The sequence below is a fragment of the Camelus ferus genome, chromosome 28 (genome assembly GCF_009834535.1).
Source record: "Camelus ferus isolate YT-003-E chromosome 28, BCGSAC_Cfer_1.0, whole genome shotgun sequence".
Classification (NCBI taxonomy): Eukaryota; Metazoa; Chordata; class Mammalia; order Artiodactyla; family Camelidae; genus Camelus; species Camelus ferus.
In genome coordinates, this window is record NC_045723.1 from 5450068 (window position 1) to 5469562 (window position 19495).

Sequence of the window (19495 nt, forward strand, 5' to 3'; positions counted from 1 at the left end):
CACTGGACGTAACCTCGCCCTCTCCAGCTCTCACTTATTCCGTGTTGGGAACCATTCTCTGGAAAGTTTTTTCTACGTAGCAATAAGAAGGCTTGCAGATTTCCATCTTATCTTTTCAGCAACTCTACCAGGAAGAGAGTCTCTTTCCAACAAAAGTTGGAGAAACGAGTCTCACTGGTTTTGACTGAGACAAAACCCCATGGTCCAATCAGTGCTGCTGCCGGGAGAGCCTGGGCTCCGGTTGGCCAGGCCTGGGCCACGTGCTCACTCTGTGGGTGGAGCCCATTCCTCTTAAACCGCAGAAAGAGGTGGTCCTGTGGAAATTAGGGCGCTCTTATTATAAGGACTCCATGCCAGGGAGGTGCAACCGATGGCTTTGAGAGCATGAGTCCTGGGACCGAGGAAACAGTGATAAATGTGAACTGTCACGCCTTGGCTTTGTCTTCTGGTTCACGGTCATCCTGCACAGGGATGCCAGCACATAACCAGCCTGTTTATCTTCCTTTAAAACTGCTTTGCACTCACCTCTTCTAAGAAGCTGTCCCTAAACATTAGACTTAGTTTCTGCCAAGGCCTATGTTTCCAGCACAATTCCTGATGCCTCTTCCTCCCGCGTGATTAAGGGCCTGCCTTCTTTCCTTCCCTCTCTCCCTCCTTCCTGCTCCATTTCTAGGAACAGCTATTTACTAAACAAGAGGGTTACTGAGAATCTACAAAGAGCTCCAGAATTAGGGTGCAGTTTTCTGCAGTTGCTGTAAATTTCCACATCCTTTTATATCCTGAAGAGGCTATTTAGTATAATCAAGCTGTTTTAAAACCTCCAACTTGTTACTTTGAAAACTATACATTATTAGATGCCAATATTCAACCTACATTGTTAGTATCCAGGGAGGTCATGTGAGACATCTTGCAAGGAACTGACACTCCAGACAATGAAGTTGCACTTTTGAGAACTGAGCTGTAATATCGAGACAATGGTTCTGAGGACAGATGTGTAAAATCATCAAGAGACAGCTGATTCCCAGGGCTGGGTCAAGAGATGGGCATCAGTCAGCAAGGATGAACCATCTGAAGCCAAAGAAAGGGAACTGCACAAAGGATGGCAGTGCCGTCCAATCAAGAGGACCTGGTCAATGGATGGGAGATGGGGTGCCTGAGGTCTGAGACAGGACGTTCCTAACATGGAGGGACCTGCTTCAGACTCTTTTAGAAAGTCTGGTGATTTTGAATATTTGATTTCTTTAAGTCCCATTTTCAGATTCTGTGATTTCTAAGCCACCCCCTGGGCATTATTTGGCTCACAGATAAAGTGAGTCTGTCTAAAGGGAAGGAAAGGGCTGGCTGTGTGGATTCCTGCATTTTGGCTGTGGTGACAGTCCTTTTCTCACTGAAAGTTAGTCTATTAGCAGTATAGTTTTATATGTTTTATGAACCTGGTTTTTAAGCAGAGAGAGATGGCTCTGCTTCAGAGAGAGATGGCTCTGCTTCCTTCACACTGGAAAACTCATGTCCTGGGCAAGGCTGATGGTGAGATCAAGGCGAGCTCTCCAGGGTAATGAGTGTTTCCTCTGGGGCCCCTTGGGATCGCCTGTTGGTGTCTCCCCAGACAAACCCCTAATTCTCTAGGCCAAGCCACAATCACTGTTTTCTGTAATAAGTAAGACAAATGAATAAGCAGGAATGAATAAAATTTAATGTTTTTTTTAAGATAATACATAAATATGAAGAAAACTAAAATTTAAAATATGCTGCCTAGGTTTTTCTATACATTCTATTTACAGAACGGTTCTGATTTTACCTTTCCAAGAGCAGTTGCCCAGAAGGAGGAAAGGCAACCTATAATAGTGGGGCCTAGACTGTCTTCTTAGGCCAGGTGTCCCCTAGCAGAGCAAGGAATTGACCCGAAGAGGCAAGGGTCCTCTCCCCACCCCTCTCTGCTGCTCCCTTTTGTGTTTATTTGAAGCATTTCTGAATAATAACTGCAAAATTAGGTTTGAATATAAAAAGCTGGATGACCACCCCAGTGCAGAATTGTGTTTCATGACAGGAGACCAGGCACAGAAAGGACATGAATTACCCCCTCACTTACAGGTTTCTGTGACGGAGGTCAAGGATCACACATGAAAGTCATCTGTGATCTCGGAGCAGAGGCCTAACTAGTATAAACTCATCTGTAAGACGAGGGGGCTTGACCAGATGGTCTGTCACATCCCTTCTGGCGGGGAAGGCTAGTTCCTAAGCTCAGATCTTCCACGCCGGGAGGAGGAGGGGTGCTAAGTGGATGCAGGTCAATCGTATTGCAGAACTGACCTGCTGATACAAAAAATGTGTTGGGACTAAGGTAGGTCAATAAAGTTCAGACTTTTTACCGTAGTTGTGGGGTAAATATCCAGTAGTTTGAAATTTCTGTGTGCTGTAAAACTGCAGCAAATTAGTCTTAAACAAATCAAACTTTCCTGTGGGGATATAAAATTTGAGAGTAAGCCCAGTGAATTCCTTTCTAAGTGCCGGGAGCCCACAGTCCGCACCCGGGCTGCCTCTCCATTACACAGTCCTCCAGGTCTCCCGGGTAAGTGCACTTCTTGTCTCATGGAGGCTCTGAAATGTCTCTCTTTTTTTTAAGCATCAAGGAATTATGATTCAGGGATTTGAAACCCTAATGTTACCGGCAAAGCCTCATTTTTGCGGAATATAAAACACTCTGTGTCTTCCACTTCTAAGAGCTCACTGAGAGAAGCCACGACTAAGTCGTGTTCCTGCAGCATCTCCGGGTAGCGGGACACCGCTCGCTCGATCCTCGTGGAGCGCCGCACGGGGGTGATGAGTTTCATGTCTTGCACTTCCGGCATTCCGCTCACCCTGAGAGACAGCAAGAGGTGCATTCAAAACCTTACTACTTCTTCTGAAATCCTACTTACTATTCTTTATTTTTTTCTTATTCCTTAACAAAACATGGTAGACATTTTACTGTAAGAACCATGTAAGAGCCATGTCTAGAGCAGCTCTCGTCCCAAGACGGCTTTTCCCTGATTGTCAGAATGAACCAGGTGGTGTCTGTCCGCTCTCAGATGGTGTAAATATAGGGATTTAACTGAATGAAGTGTTAAGTGTGTTTTTTATGTGAAGTCAGCTACTTGGCAGTTGGTGTTTGTTTATTTCATAAACTTTCAAAGAATTGACAGGTTTTGAGGAAATTGGGCCTAAGACCAAATGAGGTTGGACCAATGAATTCTAAGATTCTTTCTGGCTTTGACAGTAACTTATTCAAAAAACATCCTTTAAGATGGTGGACTAAACCACGAACGAAAACTGGAACAAACAACGTCTTCCTGGTAAACTTTAACGCATTCCAGTGACAGGCAGCCTGCAGGACAGGCCGCAGGGACCTTTCCATCTAGTGAATGCTGTCCCCATCCACAAAACCACTGACTACATTAGCCTGACAAAACTGGCGGCCAGTCTGCTGAAAACTCTCCCAATGAATTCTAGATCCACCAAGGGGGGATTGTCACATCAACTGCTTGCTTTCATCCACCCCTGAGCTGCCTACAGTGGGGAAGTACCACGTTAGAGAGGAGATGAGGACTGGAAGAGGCCTGGCTGTGCTTTCTAGAGAACTAAGATACAGAACTGTGGTCCTGGTGCTTTTGTTTGGGAATTCTCCTTTCAAGAGCACAAATAGAGATCAAATGCTATGCTAATGTTTTAGAAAATGACACTGATAGCCTGATGCAGTTCCTTAAATTTCTATGGATTCTGCCTTAAACTTTTACTTGTTTAGAAACCAAACTGCCTTTGATATTGTGAGCAGCCTCTTACTAGTACACACCCGACCGCCATCCCTGTTCTTATAGGGCTATTAACTGCCCCATCTGTCCCAGCTACAGAGGTCACCCCTGCTTGGCAGTCTGCGCAGCATCCCTGCCTGCCACCACGTCCCCCCCAGGACTGGCAGGAAAGGTAGGCGGGGCCTGCAAGTGCAGGACAAATGAGGGGGAACGGGTGAGACGATTCCAGGACGTTCCAGGAGGGAGGGGTGAGTCCTCCCCAACACCCCTCCTGACTCAGCAGCACCTTCCTCACTGCAGGTCGGGTCTCCTTGGGGGGGCGGTGGGGATGATGAGGGTATGGAGAGAGGACACAGACCTTCTTGGCAATGGTTCCACCCATCCCCTCACCCTCAGCTCCTTCCCTGAACACCAAAGATGGATTAGACCACCTAGTCCTCGTATGAGGAGTAAGGTTTCACTCATCTGCTGGTATCCTGGATCTGCAGAGGAGAAATTAAGAACTGGACATGAATTAGACTTGCGAGCACAAAGCCTGCTTTCGAGTTTGCTTACCTAGGGATTGGGGCGATCTGTAATTTGATACCATAATGATTATTCTGTTCTGTCTTGGTTATCTGAGGTGTTGCTGTAACCTGTTCCCTCTTCTTTGGGGAAAGACAAGACTTCCCAGACTCCATCTTCTTGGCCAGCTCTTCTATTGATGCTATATTAGTTTCAGCAACTAAAGAGTCAGAGGTAATCCCTGTGTATGCAAGGTCAAAAAGAAAAGTACGATTTAGCAGTTTAATACAGAAGCTAAAACTCCATAAAATGAAAACGCAACATATACAATGATTTCCCAGTGATCCTTATGGATTCTATACACTAAATAAAGAGTATTTGACTTGGAGTGGGACTTTTAACTAGTTTTCCCTGCTAATCACTCTAGTAATACCCATCTTCCTAACCAGCCCTCCAGACAGCCCGTGGGCCTCCTTGCCTCTTGCGAATGGACCCTTCATTCCCTTTCAACATTCTGAAAACATCCCCAATCTCTTCCTCATGCTCGAGAGGGCCCCTTAGGGACTAGTCATTGGCCTTGTACCCTTACACCACACCTGGGATCAATTTTCCTGACTCATGAGGGTTAACTCACTTGAACTTGATCCCCTCTGTACCCAGAGATGACCATATGGTTGTCACCCTGGACAGTAAGTGAAAAAATGTCTTATGTTAACACAATCTGCGTGGTAGCCTAACCACAACAGCCAAATGAAGGGAAGGAAATTAGACTGAGACAGGCAGACACTGTGGCTGGAGGCTGAGGACCCCCCCCCCCCCAAGAGAGGCCAACTGGGGCCAGTAGTAGAAAGGCATGGATTCGTGTGTCCTTTTTTTCTTTTTTAATCCCTTTGAAGAACACTGCCACATGTTAAAACTGAAAAAGGAAAAACAAACAAACATCTGAATTGCAGCATCATTCCCAGTAGGAGTACCACTGAGGACATTTACTCTACGATCTTACTCCCAGAAGTAATGAGTTACTGAGCTGTAATTCCACATGCCTTGATTATTTCCCAAAGTTCAGTCTACTCTTTTTTTTTTTCCCTCACTGAAGTACAGTTGGTTCACAATGTTGTGACAGTTTCAATCAATCTACTCTTAAAGGAAAAAGATCTGTCATCTTCTAAGGTCATAAAAAGAATTCGTTTCATTTTCTCAAGGCAGCTTGCTTTCTCTTCCTATTCATAGAACAAAGTATTATAAGCAATTATACATAATGTGCCACTCACTGTGTTGGGCACATTTTTCATAGAAGAGTTCTCTAAAGGTTCTGACCGATGACAGCAATGGTCAACTAAGTGAAACAGTTCCTGAGATGGCCACTATTAAAGTATAACAGGAATTTGGATGTACACTTGTTGCTGGGTTTGTCACGATTAAACATGTAACTTAAACCAAACCAGTGCTCCCCTTTGCCTCAGTCTCTTCCGGCAAAGAGCCACCTGTCTTCTCTTACCTTTTCTCCAGGGAAGCAAGACACCCTAATCTAGGCTGCTCTGGTGGGAACCTTTGTTTGGTGTTAAGCAGTCATATCTACTTGTAATAACAGAAATAAATCAGCTGCTGCTGAAGGCCGAAAGGGCCAGGCCACAGAAATCAAGAAGCAAGAGGCATTTCAGGGCACTTATAATTCTTTTTCTCCCCTATATATTCCTCAGTGACTTTTACTTGAGTGGCTGGAGGGAATGAATTTAAATACAAAGTACCAGTACCTTCTGTGGTTCTCTTTGGATCTTGCAAAATGTTAAGAACAACTTCCCGCAACTCTTGTATTGGCTGGAAAAAAAGGAAGAAAATACATGAAAAGTATTAAAAAAATTAATGGAAAAAATGATCTAAGGAACTTATGCTGTTTAACATCAAATGCTTTTTATAATAAAAATGTTTCCTTTTTTATCTCTTGTCTAACTATAAATACCATTTAAAAGGTTTCAGTTTTCGCTTTCTGGGAAAAATGAAGGAACAAAGAAAATGTTGGTTAAATGCTGGCATGCTTGGCCTTAAGAAGATATGTATTTATGAAAAGTTGTCTATAATAAAATTTCTCCAAATCAAATTAATTTTCTTATTGATTTATAAGATCCCATTGAAGATGTGTTCCCACATAAAGATTCTGGCCCAAAGATGTAAAGCTAGCCATATAGAAAATTTGTCATGTATGTTTAGTGTTGTCTTAACTGAATTTTTGTTTTTATCATAGAAGTCATATACCTCGTTACAGAAAACCAAACAACAGGTCAAACTTAAAAAGAAATCACCCATGATCCCATCACCCAAATACAACCTTCAGTTAGCACTTTGGGCAGTTTTCGCCCAGCCTTTCCTTTCTTTCTTCTTTTATTTGACATAACATAAAAAATATACACTAAAAAAAAAAGAAAGCTATTACAGAAAAGTAATTTTCTGATAAAATTATCTGAGATAGTCTTCCTTTTTTAAAGGGTGTCAGCCACGCCATGAAGCAGAACATCACAAATGAACTGCACTTTCTCATAGGAACGTAGTATTTGGAGGCTGCTCTTCCTGACCCGGGTCTCTGTATCAGATAAGTAACAAATGTACACTGACAACAGGGCATAAAAGCAAAGCTATCTATACAGTTTTGCAAAATCTAAAATACTGTGAGCTTAAGGAAATGGGAATAAATGTACAGAATACATTGCAAAGTCTTAATTATATAAAACCTTCATCAAGTGGATTTTATATGTTTACAGGCTTCTATTTAAGATGATGGATTGAATACACATTGACTTCTAATCCCTCTTGAAGCTTTACTGAAACGACAATAAAGGGATGAAAGGCAAGCAGCAGCCACAGAGAACAGGAGAAAGAGCAGGAGGCAGAGATAACCAGTCTGGCTGCCGTGAAAGAGCCAATTCTATGCCGGGGGTGTGGCTGAGGAACAGCCGGATTTGACCCCAGAGCCTCTGAAAGGCTCAGGAATGGATGGTGGGGTCAAACTCAGGAGGACCCTTGAGCATCTGTCAAAAAGCAGGCAGACCTCCAAACGCACCCTGCATCCCTGAACTCTAGGCCTCCTGGCGACCGTGCCCTTCCTCCCTCCTCCTAACTCCAGCTGGGCCTGGATGCTCAGAATCTCTGGGGGAAATCACGCAAGACTGAGTGGGGGAGAGCCTACTGAAAAAGGGTCAGTGAAAGTCTTCCGGCTGAAGGGTGAGACTCCCAGCTCTCCACTCCCGCGTAACAAGGGTAGCCTGGTCTCTAGTTCCCAGGAAGGAGACTGGCCTCAGAGCAAAGACCTGAAGACACTGAAACTGAGGGTTCTTCAATCAATTGTCTCAGCCAGATCACCCTATAGTAAAGCCTCATCTGTATCCACAGCTTTTAATAAGCTTTTTAAAACCCATCTTATATATGCAAACAGCCCAGATTCATCAGCATCTGAGAAAAGCCTTTAACGAACAATAGAGAACAAACAAACAACACCTCCCCCGCCAAAAAAAAAAGTGAGAGAAGAAAAGACTGGAGGAGAATCAGACAACACAGCGAGAAAAGAGAATCTGAGGGTTTTGACGAAAGGAGGTCCCAGAATGACGGCCGGTAAAGACAGGGGTAAAGGACAACGTGCCGAGCTTGGAAGAGATCAGGAAGGGTCTAGGGGAAAGGTCTCTGAGAAAAAGAAATCAACAGAATATCTGATGTTTTGAAAGCATCGAGAAATTCAGACAATTAGAGAAGAGTTTGGGTATTAATTTTATAACAAATACTCAGAAAACTAAGCAGAGAAAACAAGACAATAATTTCAGGAACATTACATATTTCTACAGTGAGTGTAAAGTGAGAAATAGTCACTTGACAAGAAAGTGATTCTTCTGGTTTACATGTAACACTATTTTGTACACAATAAATGTTTTCATGAAAATGTCCATAAAGGACACATTGCACTTCTTATTTTGCATATAACTTTATGGAGTGAAATAGAAGCTTGAACATTTCACTTTGCAAACGGCAGAGAACTCACACGGGAGACTTTTTAAGTCGCCCTCCCAAGACTGATACTCACTGTGGCCCCATTTCTAATGGCCTCTTCGTACAGCGCGATAACATCAAAGGTGCCTTTACTCGCCAGCAACTTCGCTTTGCAGATCCAGAATTTAGCAAATTTTTCAGCCTCGGGAATACTGGACAATATGGCAAATACTTCATTAGAAAGCACACCCTGGAAAAAAAAGAAAAACACCCAGAGATAATTATTGCCACCTGTTATTCTCACATCTCCTAATATTTATCAAAGCAGGTATGCGGAAATCAGTCGGATCAATACTTTTTTTGAATTAAAAAAATTCAATTTTACTGAAGTTCAGTTTATATGTAATAAAATGTACCCATTTAAATAGTACACTTCAATGAGTTTTGACACTGATCATTAAATTTTCACTGTCAGCCCTGTGTGTGGCACGCCATCCCCTCTGATAATTCTTCGATCATTTTTGTGCACACAGGCTTCACAAAGTACTTTCATGGTCAACAGCTAGCTTCTGCACCTCTTTGTCTGTGTCCAGAGAGTCAGAAGTGCCTGGGTATTTTTGAGCCCTCAGGGGCAGTCATTAATCAATGATCACAGAACTACTAACGCTACGGGCCCGTCCCTGATGAGGACAGCGCTGAGAGGTGTGGCCCGCACGGCGTCCAGAGCTCCCCCGTGGGACTGTCCACAGTTACTCTTTTGACTTTAGCCTCACACCCAAATGTCAAACGTTTACAGTTTGGACCTTGATGCATGAAGAAGGCAAAGTTCCGTTTGGATTCCTCTGGAGCCAGAGGGTTAATTTCCCAACTTCTGTGTGCCTCAGCTTCCCTTGCAAAGTGGGTACAGTCACAGTCATTATGGTAACTGTATGAGATCATCTGAGTACAGTGCTCAGAGCAGCGCCTGGCATCTAAGCACATGTCATTATCATATCATCCTTCTATATTAAAAAGAGCAGCTGAATTTCTGCTTAGACAGAGGCTATCTCCTCTACACTATATTTAAGAAAAATGTTTAAAAACTCTAAGACTCGGCAGAGCTTCGGGAACTTTTCGGCCTCACTCACCCCTTCAATGAGTTGCACACATTCTGCCAGAGTCTTGTCGATCTTACTGGACAGCTCAAGTTGCGCTTTCTTTTCTTCCTCTTCTTTTTCCATACTCTTCCAGAACGAAATATTCATTTCCTCTATTATTTTTCTTTTTGTTTTAAGTTCCATGGGAGGCCGTTTATAGATTTTCCCCTTAGATTTCTGCCATTCTTCCAACTGCTTCCTGCTATGCAATTAAAGGAGAGAAAGGCGTTAGGGTTTTATTCTGTATCTAGTCAAGCTTCTAAAGTATGATATGCATACATTATCACTAAACACCTTCAACTACAAAGTCAGGAGAGCGGGATTAAAAACAATTTACAAATCAGGAATGGCAGCACCGGTCACCCCCGCCCTTCAGAAGGCAGATGCCTGAGGGGTTACTAGGCTCACAGGTGGTTAGTACCTCAGTCTTCACACTCCTTAATTTCCTGATGATTCTTCAATATTCTTCTCTGAAAAATTTTTTTTTTTCCTGTATGCTACCTCTGGCAGTTGCTTTCCTCAGACATCCCCCCATCTCTGAGATCACTAACTCAGCACTCCATTTCTCTCACCGGGAGCTTTCTACCCGCACTCAGCCAGACCCACCAAACCTGCATTCTGCTCTCAGTGGGGTCCTGGCCACGCAAAGTGACCCGCTTTGCCCAGTTCCTTGGCCCTCTCCTGACCACACATGACCCCCTCTTCCCCTAACAAGATCAGTAATTTCCAGACTCTTTTCTTAAGCATCTAGTCCTCTGATGGTGCCAAGTCCTAACCCCCACTCCCCTCTCCCCACCCTGTTCACTCTGAGTCCTGCTTCTAAGCAGTCAGCAGACTGCTGGGGGACGCACCATGACACGGTGACCCAAGCGTTTGAATGCAGGCTCTTTAGCTTCTTAAAATTATGACATGTTTATGACTCACAAACATACATTTCAGCCCAGATCTCCCCCTAGAGCCCCAAACTTTGTCAAATCCACCGCCTAACTGATACCTTTTATTTGATGTCTGACAGGCATTTTCAAATTTAATACTGTTCAAAACAAAGTTCTTGATTTTCATCTTCAAATCTCTTCCCAAACCGCCTTCCCTACGTTGGTGAACAGTATCCCGATCTGCCCAGTTGCTAGGACCTGGGACCAGGAGCTGCCTGTGAGCAGTCCTCTCCTTCCCCGACGTCCTACACATCATCGCAGTCAGATCGCTCTACCTCCACCACCACCATTCTGCCCCAGATCCCTGTCGCCTTCTGCCTGAAATGCTGCAGCAGCCTCCTGACGCATCTCCTTGCTCTCACTCTTGTCAGATTCACCCTGTGCACAGCAGCTAGAGCCATCTTTAAAATGTAAACCAGAGTCACTGCCAGGAACTTCCCATGGCTCTTGGAATAAAATTCAAACGGTTTTCCATGGCCGGGAGGTGCAGTGCAGTTTGGCTCCTGCCTGCTTCTCCAACCTCATTCACACCACTCCCCTCCACTCGCTACCTTCCAGGAGCTCTGGCGTCCTTTCAGTTACCTGACCCAAGCCCATTCCTCCCTCAGGGTCTTGTCCTCTATTCAAATATCTTGAAGAGGTAACTTTCTGTAATTATTCTGTCTTACTTAACCAACATGTAGATTTTCTATCTTCTCCACAAGAATGCAAGGTCTACGGAGGCAGAAAGCCTGGATGTCCCAGTGCCTAGCATAGCATTTGGAACACACAACTGTTTAATAACATTATAATAACACTCACCTTTTTTGGTGTATAGTTTTGTGAGTTTGGACAAATGCATGAAACTGTGTAACCATAACTACAAGCCAGATCTAACACCCTCAAAATCTCCCCTATGTTCCTTGGTGGTCAACCCTGCCCTCCACGCCCAGCTCCTGGCAATCGCTGATCTGGGTTCTGTCCTTATAGTTTTGCTTTTTCCAGAATGTCAATAACTAATAAACGCTTTTCTTTTCCCCCTGACTCCTGAGCCCAGGCCATACCATGCTTATTTCAGCCCAACTCCTTCCCCTTCTGCTTCATGATGGAAGCAGAGACATCCGGCATGTGTTCAGCATTCTCATCTCCTCACCTCTCCTTCTCATCACACACAAAGAGGGAATTTGCCTCTTTAAAGCCAATGTAATGCCACAACTCTATCATTCTTGTATTTTCTACATACACAGCAGAAAAAAGCTCTTTAAGGGTTGACTGTGACTGTGTGCTCACCGCTGTATCTCCCTAGGACACTGGAGGTACTGAAGGAACACTCAAGGAATGAATGAGTGATCCTTCTCTCTCCACTGTAATCAAACATGGCCCCACTGTAATCAAACTGTCTTACAATCCACTGTCTGTCATCAGGTCTAGACCGTGAGCTCCAGGGTAGGGTCCCTGACCTCCTCATTCACCAGCCCCAGGTCTTTGCATTCAGCTTTCTTTTTGCTCAGAAGATTGGTCCTTCTTCTTGTCAGTGTCCTTTTCCCAGCCCAGATGTCACAGTTGAAAGTCCCTTTCCTGACCCTAGCATCTAAAGAAGCCACCCCAGCCTCCCCCTCTTACTCACATCACCCTGAATTAAGTTGTTTACGTCTGTCTCTTCAGCAGGGCAGAGAGCTGGCTGGTGGCGCTCAGGGCTGTGTTCAGAGAATAAATCCTGCCCTCAGCTCACCCTGCAATACCTTTTAGCCGCCATCTAAATATACTCGCTCCTTTCATCCTTGCCAGGAATCTCCTTATTTTCTGCTCCAATTAAGTGCACACAGGTGCTTCTGGGAGGTTCACAGCTGTATGAGAATATGTCTGGTCCTGTGCAGAAAGGGTATGAAATCCCTTGGTTCTATTTCAAGCATTGCATATGTTAATGTTAACCCCAGAAGCCTGAGATCCTGATTTTTTACCATTTTAGCCCTATACGTGAGCTGATTAGTCCTCTCTGCCTCAGCTTACTTTCCAAAACCTGGTCTGCTCAGGCTGAGGGACGTTTCCTGTTCCTTCTCCCCAGACAACTTTTTGGATTTAACCACTAGTCTGCTGGACAAGGGACTACCATCTCCCCGTTTCTGAGCTAGGTAAACTCGCTACTCTGGCTCCTCCTACCCGGCCTCCTCCGTTGCTGTTCAGTCCCTGCAGGGCGCTTCCTGACTTCCTGAGCAGTCTCCATCTGCAACCCTTACTTCTTATTCAACCATTCTGTTTCAGTTTCTTTTTAAAAAATAAATTATTTCAGGCACAAAGGAAATTACAGAGAATAATTTATAAGACATGTATGTACCATGCAGCTCTATCAAATCTTAATACTTGTTTTATTTGCTTCAAATCTTCTTCTTCTTATTTTTTTTTTTTAAGGGTTGTAGCTAAAAATTACTCAGGAGCCCTTATTTATGACCTGCTTCCTGACTTGAGCATTCCTGATGGTCAATTTGTCTAATCATTTTAATGTGCAGAATTTTGGAATGAAAGTGAGGTACCTTCGATCCTCCGCTGTGGTCTTCTTTGTATTTGGATTAGTCTGGGTCCCACCTGAGGCTCCTCTTCCATTTACGGCTGTGCGACCAGCTTGCGTTTTGGGAGCTGTCTTGTTTAGAAAATAGCTCTGGGGAAGGGTCCTCTTCAGCTTGGAGTCCAAAGTCCGCGCTTTTTGTTGACAGCTGTTGTTGAATTTGTTCCCATTGGCTCCTCCGTTGGCTCTTGTGCGAGGGGTGCTTGGAATGGCTGAATTGAAGCTACCAACTGTCAACTTAGGTCTTTGGCTCATGGCTTTGGATTTTTGCAGAACACATGACGTCTGAGGTCTAAAACAGGCTTGAGTGGGTTTACGATCTCGCTTAACGTTTGGATTTCTGTTGCTACATCCTCCCTGAAGCACACTGGGGTGTGTCCTGGGCTTGGTACATTTTACTTCCTGTTCGGTAACTGTGCATGATTGTAACTGAGTTTCATTTGATCTTTCATATTTACCCATCTTAACCTTTATATTCTTTATGTCCTTGACCGCTGGTTTCTTTGATGCTTGAGTCCTATTAATTGTCTGAACAAAGTGAGAGGGAACGGTTTTTGCCGGTTTTGCACCTGGTCTTGCAAGATCTTTTCCTCTGGAGAGTTGTTGTGACTTCAGTGGTGGAATTCGGATTTGTGTTTCTCCAATAAATCGTTTATTAACTGTTTTTTTCCGAACAGCACTATTCACTGAACTTTTGTTCAAGGCTTGTTTTGTTGGAGCCAAACTGCTCTTGGTTGGATTATAAGAGTCAGTTTTTGGCTTACTTTTCACCCATAATTCAGCATTTGGCCCCCTCTCAGAGTCTGGTGAGGTTTGGGACAAGTTCTCTTTGTTTCTCTCTTCTTGACAACTATCTACAGATTCATTTCCAACATGGGTGTTAGCCACGGAGTCTGTGTGTTTAGCATCCCCTCGATCTGTTACCTGCTGCTTTGTAGTTTTCAATTCCTGTATATTAAGTGACCCCATGGCTTTTCTTGATAGTTCGCCAGTAGTGGATGATCCAAATCCACACTGTTGTTGACTATTGCTGGAACGCTTACAGTTTGGGTTAGAAGAAACATATCCTGAAGTCAGCCTTTTGCCCAGAAGTTTTGGTGGCTCCAACTGTGGCCTCTGGGACCTTGTGATATTGGCAGTTCTGAACCGAAGTTCAGTGCTGATGGGTCTTGTAGGTTTGACAGGCAAAGCAACATGGTTGGTAACATCCTTTTTGGGTCTAATAGTCTAAAAGACACACACACAAAAAGTAAATTCATAACAATAGTCCATTGTTTTTAAGATAAGAAGTTAATTATTTTATTTCTAATTTCATTTAGGAAACTTGAATCCTGGGAAAATAAAGGCTCACTAATAAATGATTTCTATAACTTAAGTTTCTATCAAAAATATATTAGAATCTTTTAGCTTGATAGAATTAAGCAGAGATGCAGTGAACATACAAAAATTACCATTTTAAAAATAAATTTGGCTCAAACAAGTATTTGCTGAATGCCCATTATGTCCCAGTGAAGAGCCTTTCTAGGGACTCTGTAAAGATACATACATAATAGACTTATGTGAGGGTACCTCTCAAGTTCCTCCTGGTACTTTGTGATTGCTGCACTGTTTTTTTTTTTTTTAGACAACATTGTAAAAGTCACAGTGTTACTCAAGAAGCTCTGTCTCATTCCTGGAGATCAGCAGCACGATCAGGTGGCAGATGCTGGGAGGCATGAGATGCTTTGGAACATCTCTCAACAAGCACCTAACATCTTGTAGAAAGCTAATCATATTTGTGAAGTCAGGACAGGGTTTTAAGGTTAGGTTCTATGTTACTAATAAGTAAATATTTCAGTCATGTGATTTAATTTTGAATAGAAAGGTAGGACCAGGTTGCAGAGAACTTTGAAAATGAAGGAGGGGCTTTTAGAGTTGATATGGTAACTAATAGGACCAGGCCACCCTGGACTGTGGAGCACCTGCACTGAACGCCATCACTCAGATTGTAATGATGCCTATTTGCCTAGTACTTTTAGTTTCTCCTACGTTCCATAACTGCCTTTCCCACTTCATTTTTATCTTCACAACTGTATACAGCAGATAGGGTGTCACCTCACTGAAGATCTGATTTACTGAAATCAGTAACTCTTACGGAGGGCCCCTTCCAGCAGATTTTTCCTTTAAGACTTGAATGCTACACCAGTTCAATCTGCATAAAGTAGAAGACTAACCCAGTGATTCCCAACTGTTCACACGCACCAATTTTGCCTTATATGCATTTTCTAACCTCCAGTGTTTAATGTCACGTGTACACATAACATGTATAGTCCATGTATGACATATATATGTCTATGCATGTAGATATATATGTATATATGTGTGTATTTATGTGTCTTTAATGAATGAGTCATTAAAACTTATTAAAATTGGCAACAGTATCTCACTTTGGGCAACATTATTTCAATTACATTTCTGAACTTAGATAAAACTATGGTTTTAAAAATTAAAGTTGGGATTTTTGTTATTTTATTGCAGAGGAAGAATCTGTGTCACTTTCATAAGCATAATTTCTCCCACTTAAACCTTAAATATGTTACGATCCTTTATCACTCCATCCACAGTCTAGCTGAACTGACTTGACAGCTTGGAAGGTCTAACATACATGTCCTCTTTTAATGACTGCTGAGCTATTTACCTTCATGGCAGTGTACCAAAGTGGTTAGGACCACAGGCTCCTAAGCCTACTAACCTGTTAAGAGATTAACAGTTATGCGACCTTGGGAAGTTAGTTATGCGGCCTTTCCGTGACTCAGTTCCCTCATCTGTAAAACAGGGCTCCTGAACAGTACCTACCTCATAAGGTTATTAACTCAGTGAGCGAATGCAAGTCAGAAAGTGAGTGACACATGGTAAGCATTCAATAAATGTTAGTTACTAAGAGGAACAAAGTGCACTTAAAGATTTTTTTAGTTAACAAAACTGAACTATAATATGTTGTACTTTTCAAAAAGTAATACTGTTTCTAACTAAACCAAATTATTCTTATGTTTACGAGAAATATCTTTGCAAAACATGTTTTTTAGGTTGTTAATATATTATTTTTATTGCCAATCATCCAAAATGAGTATTTTTTAAAAGACTGATTTCTACTTACAGATTTAGAAGGTGGAGGATTTGGGCAATTATTCTTGGTTTTTAGATAAGGCCTACAAAAGACAAAACAAGATTAATTCTTAGTACAGAAGAATCAGCAAGGCTTGTGAAGTATAGTGATTAAAAATTACGATGATTAGAATTTTAAATCACTAGAATTTCCATATATGGAAAAAAAATTCAAAAATTATAATCCATAGTCTCCTTATCCTCCCTTCCTTCCTGTTATTCTGCTCCTCAGTGACCACAACCAACCTCACCCGTTTTTTTGTGATTCTTTCTGAGATGTCCTATGTATAAATATTACATTCTAACAATATTAATGAAATATGTGTCTTATCTGCATAGTCTTACTCATTCAAACATTGTTCCCTGAATGCTGCAAATGTGCCAGGCACTGGGGATTCAATGCCAAATGAGATAATTAACTGCTTCTTTAAAAAACTTGCTTGTTTTTTCTATGCTTGTGAGTCTGTTTTGTCAATAAATTCATTTGTATTAAATCAGCTGTGCTTTAATAAAAAATTTTTTTAAAAATGTATCCTCAAAGAGTGAATTTTCAGCAGGGGAAAGTGATATAATTAAAAAATACTGGGTCACATATGAAATCTAGTTATGAGACAGAAAACTCAAAAAAAAAAAAAAACTAGAAAAATAGAGAATTTAGAAAGATACAATCTTCATGGATCATAAACAACTGGGACTAACAGGGACTTTGAACACGACCTGATGTTTGTTTCTCCCACCTTGAATATAAGTCCTGGAAGGGCAGGGACATCTGTCTTGTTAAGCACCATATGTCTAGAACCAAGAGTGACTGATACATTATAGATACTAAATAAATATTTGTTGAATAAATGAATCAGGTTTGTTTAATTGAAGAAATAAAGTCGAGTAAAAACCCAAAGTGAGAAGAAACTAAAATAAAAAAGGGGTGAAAGCTAACTCTGTAAAAATTCATTTTCCAAATACAAATTTAGCAACCTGTTGGGGAGAAAAGATATCAACACTAAGGCAAGGGAGATAAATAATAGCATTGAGATGATAAGATGTTGGCAAGAGATAAAAGCGAAGCAGGCACATGCTGTTCACCTCGAGTAAGTGCTGAGAAAATGACCAAAGAGCTGGAGGATGTGGGTGTGCAGCTGTGGAGGGTCGACTGAAACTGGCTCTTCTGCTTTACAAAGAAGCACCAGAACCAGGGCCATTCAACTCCTTGGCCAAACACTGCCTTCCCAAGAATCATCCTCCGAGGAGACAAAGCAGGGACAGGAAAAGCTTCCAGCGCTCCAGGTAATACTGTAGACCCTCCCCTCCTGCCTTCAGAGATTGTTACAATAATAATGCTTAAGTCTTTGCCAATGTTTTTTGTCCTGCCTGCATGGAAATGCCCTTTCTGCACAATCACAGGATCCCAATGCTGCCTGAGTAGACAGCAAACCTAAGAGCTATGTTTTGAAAAAGCTTTAAATTACTATTAGCAACCAGGGCAACAGAACTTGTATAACTGTGGGAGAAGAACTCACTTGGTGTTTTGGCACTTCAGCTTTCCCTTGGCTGCTAGGTACTCCTGCAGCTTTCTCTGCCGCTCTTCTGCAAAACAGGCAAGCAAACACGACAGAACTTCAGCTCGAGATTTTAACCAGCTCATTTACAGTCTAAAAGATGACACTTTTCTCTAATGATTTTGGCTTTGGACCATAACATTATAAAGCCCCTAGCCCTACAATATTGCCTCCAAGTTAACATCAACAATGTCATTTATATGCCACATTCTATACTACACTCTCCACACTTACTTTACTTCCTTCAATCTGCGCAACGATCTTATGAGTTATTTTACACTCTGAACTTTAAAGAGGATAAATGATATGATCAAAGTTACCCAGATAACATGTGCCTAAGCCAGGATTTGAAACCAGGTTTATCTAGCCCCAGAGTCCCTGCTCAGAGCCACTGTTTTCAGTTATGTCAAGTTTTGCATGAAGAAATCCTGTTATTGGCCCACCTCAGCTGGAGAGCTCAGGCCTTGTCTTATTAATCCCTCTGACAGGGATGATGATTTTTGCCCACAAACCCTTACATGGTTTCCTTTCGGACTAACGACAAAATAGGCCAGGTTAGGGTATTCATGGCAAACATCTATTCACATGGTGACCTTCTAAGGCAAAGGGATGAAAAGTCATTATTTCTGTCTTCAAGAAATTTCAGTCTAGTCCTGGAGATACAATAAACACAACAATAATGACAATATAAGGCAAAATATAAGGGCCATAAGGGAGGGTCAAAGAAAGAATGATGGGAGTCCAGAGGCAGGGACTGAGTGAGGGGAGTAGGTGATTGGAAAAGGCTAAAATTCAATAATGGCACCAAAAAAAAAAAAAAAAAAAAGACCATAAGGGTGCAAAACTACCCAACCTCATCTAAACTGAGTTGCCCTGTGTTTTGATATTTGGCTCTGACGCATCCCTAGGAGACAGCAGTGTAGAGGAGGGCTGATGGAGGCTGAAAGACCCGGCTGGAAGCCCAGCTCTGTTCTGTGACTTCTAGCAAGTTAGCAAACGTTGCTGCTGCTGAGCTTGTAACATGGGGCAGAAGCGTTCATCTTTAAGGGTTGTTGGGTAAAGTGTCTAGGACAATGCCCAGGCCCTAGGAGGCAGTCAGTCAGCAGGCACTGTCACCGAAACTAAACACTGTGTGCACTTGGGGGCAGGTGGCAGGCATCTGAGCAGGAGAATTCTGAAAGGCAGCAAAGGGCTCCAGACACACCTAGGAAGTCAGGGACCCCAGGACCCTCAGTCTCCGTGCAGATTTAACTCATCAGCTTCCAGGGTGCGCTGGCTCGCCAGGAGACTAGCTCCGCGACGGGCTCAGACTTGCCCTGACGGCTGTCACAGCTCGGGAAGGCGGCGCAGCCCCGAGGGCCACACCCCGTCTCTGCCCGCAGCCAAATCTGGGGCGCAGGAGGGCTTGGCTCCCTACTAGCTGTGCGACCCCGGGCTAGGGGCCTCAGGTTCTTTACCCAAAGGAGGTGACAAGGCAGCTTTTTGCAGAGCTGCTGCGGGAGTCACTGGACTGGAAGATGCCTGGCGCTTATCATTTGGGGCCGGGGCCTGGGCTCCGGGCAGCGTTCCCAGGACCGAAAATGCCCGCGGGGAGACAAAGGCAGGCAGGCGAGCGAACGGGCCACTTCCGCAGAAGGAGTTTACTCTGCGGCCTCCCTTCGTCCCCGCCCTTAAGTCACAGAGGCTGAAGGTCATACTCACCGGCGGCGGCGGAGGGCCCCGGCCGCACCATGACGCCCCAGCGACAGTTTCAACTCAAAGTCCGCGCCTGGAGCAAAGGCCAGTGCGCTGCGCATGCGCCCGCTCTCATTGGCGCCCGAGGATTTGAAACCCGCCAGTCGGAAGCGGGGGAGGGCGGGACTAAAGGAAACAGGCGCGTTGCGGTTGGCTCTGCCTTTCAAGCCCGCTCCTGGGGCCC

General features: G+C 43.4%; 1 protein-coding gene across 2 annotated transcripts; it reads right to left on the minus strand.

The window, feature by feature from the left end:
- Nucleotides 1–1680: 1680 nt before the first annotated feature.
- CKAP2L (cytoskeleton associated protein 2 like) lies at nucleotides 1681–19361 on the minus strand. Of its 2 annotated transcripts, none has more exons than XM_032469789.1 (9): nucleotides 19279–19361; nucleotides 17539–17605; nucleotides 16014–16065; nucleotides 12846–14104; nucleotides 9392–9602; nucleotides 8359–8514; nucleotides 6047–6110; nucleotides 4344–4533; nucleotides 1681–2859 (listed from the first exon to the last, which is right to left on the minus strand). In XM_032469789.1, the coding sequence occupies exons 1-9, from the start codon at nucleotides 19307–19309 to the stop codon at nucleotides 2634–2636; spliced, it is 2256 nt and encodes a 751-aa protein (XP_032325680.1). In that variant the 5' UTR covers nucleotides 19310–19361; the 3' UTR covers nucleotides 1681–2633. The 2 variants fall into 2 exon arrangements, with proteins under 2 accessions (XP_032325680.1, XP_006183649.1); XM_006183587.3 differs by having other exon boundaries at nucleotides 2634–2859; nucleotides 9392–9599.
- Between the last annotated feature and the right edge of the window lie 134 nt (nucleotides 19362–19495).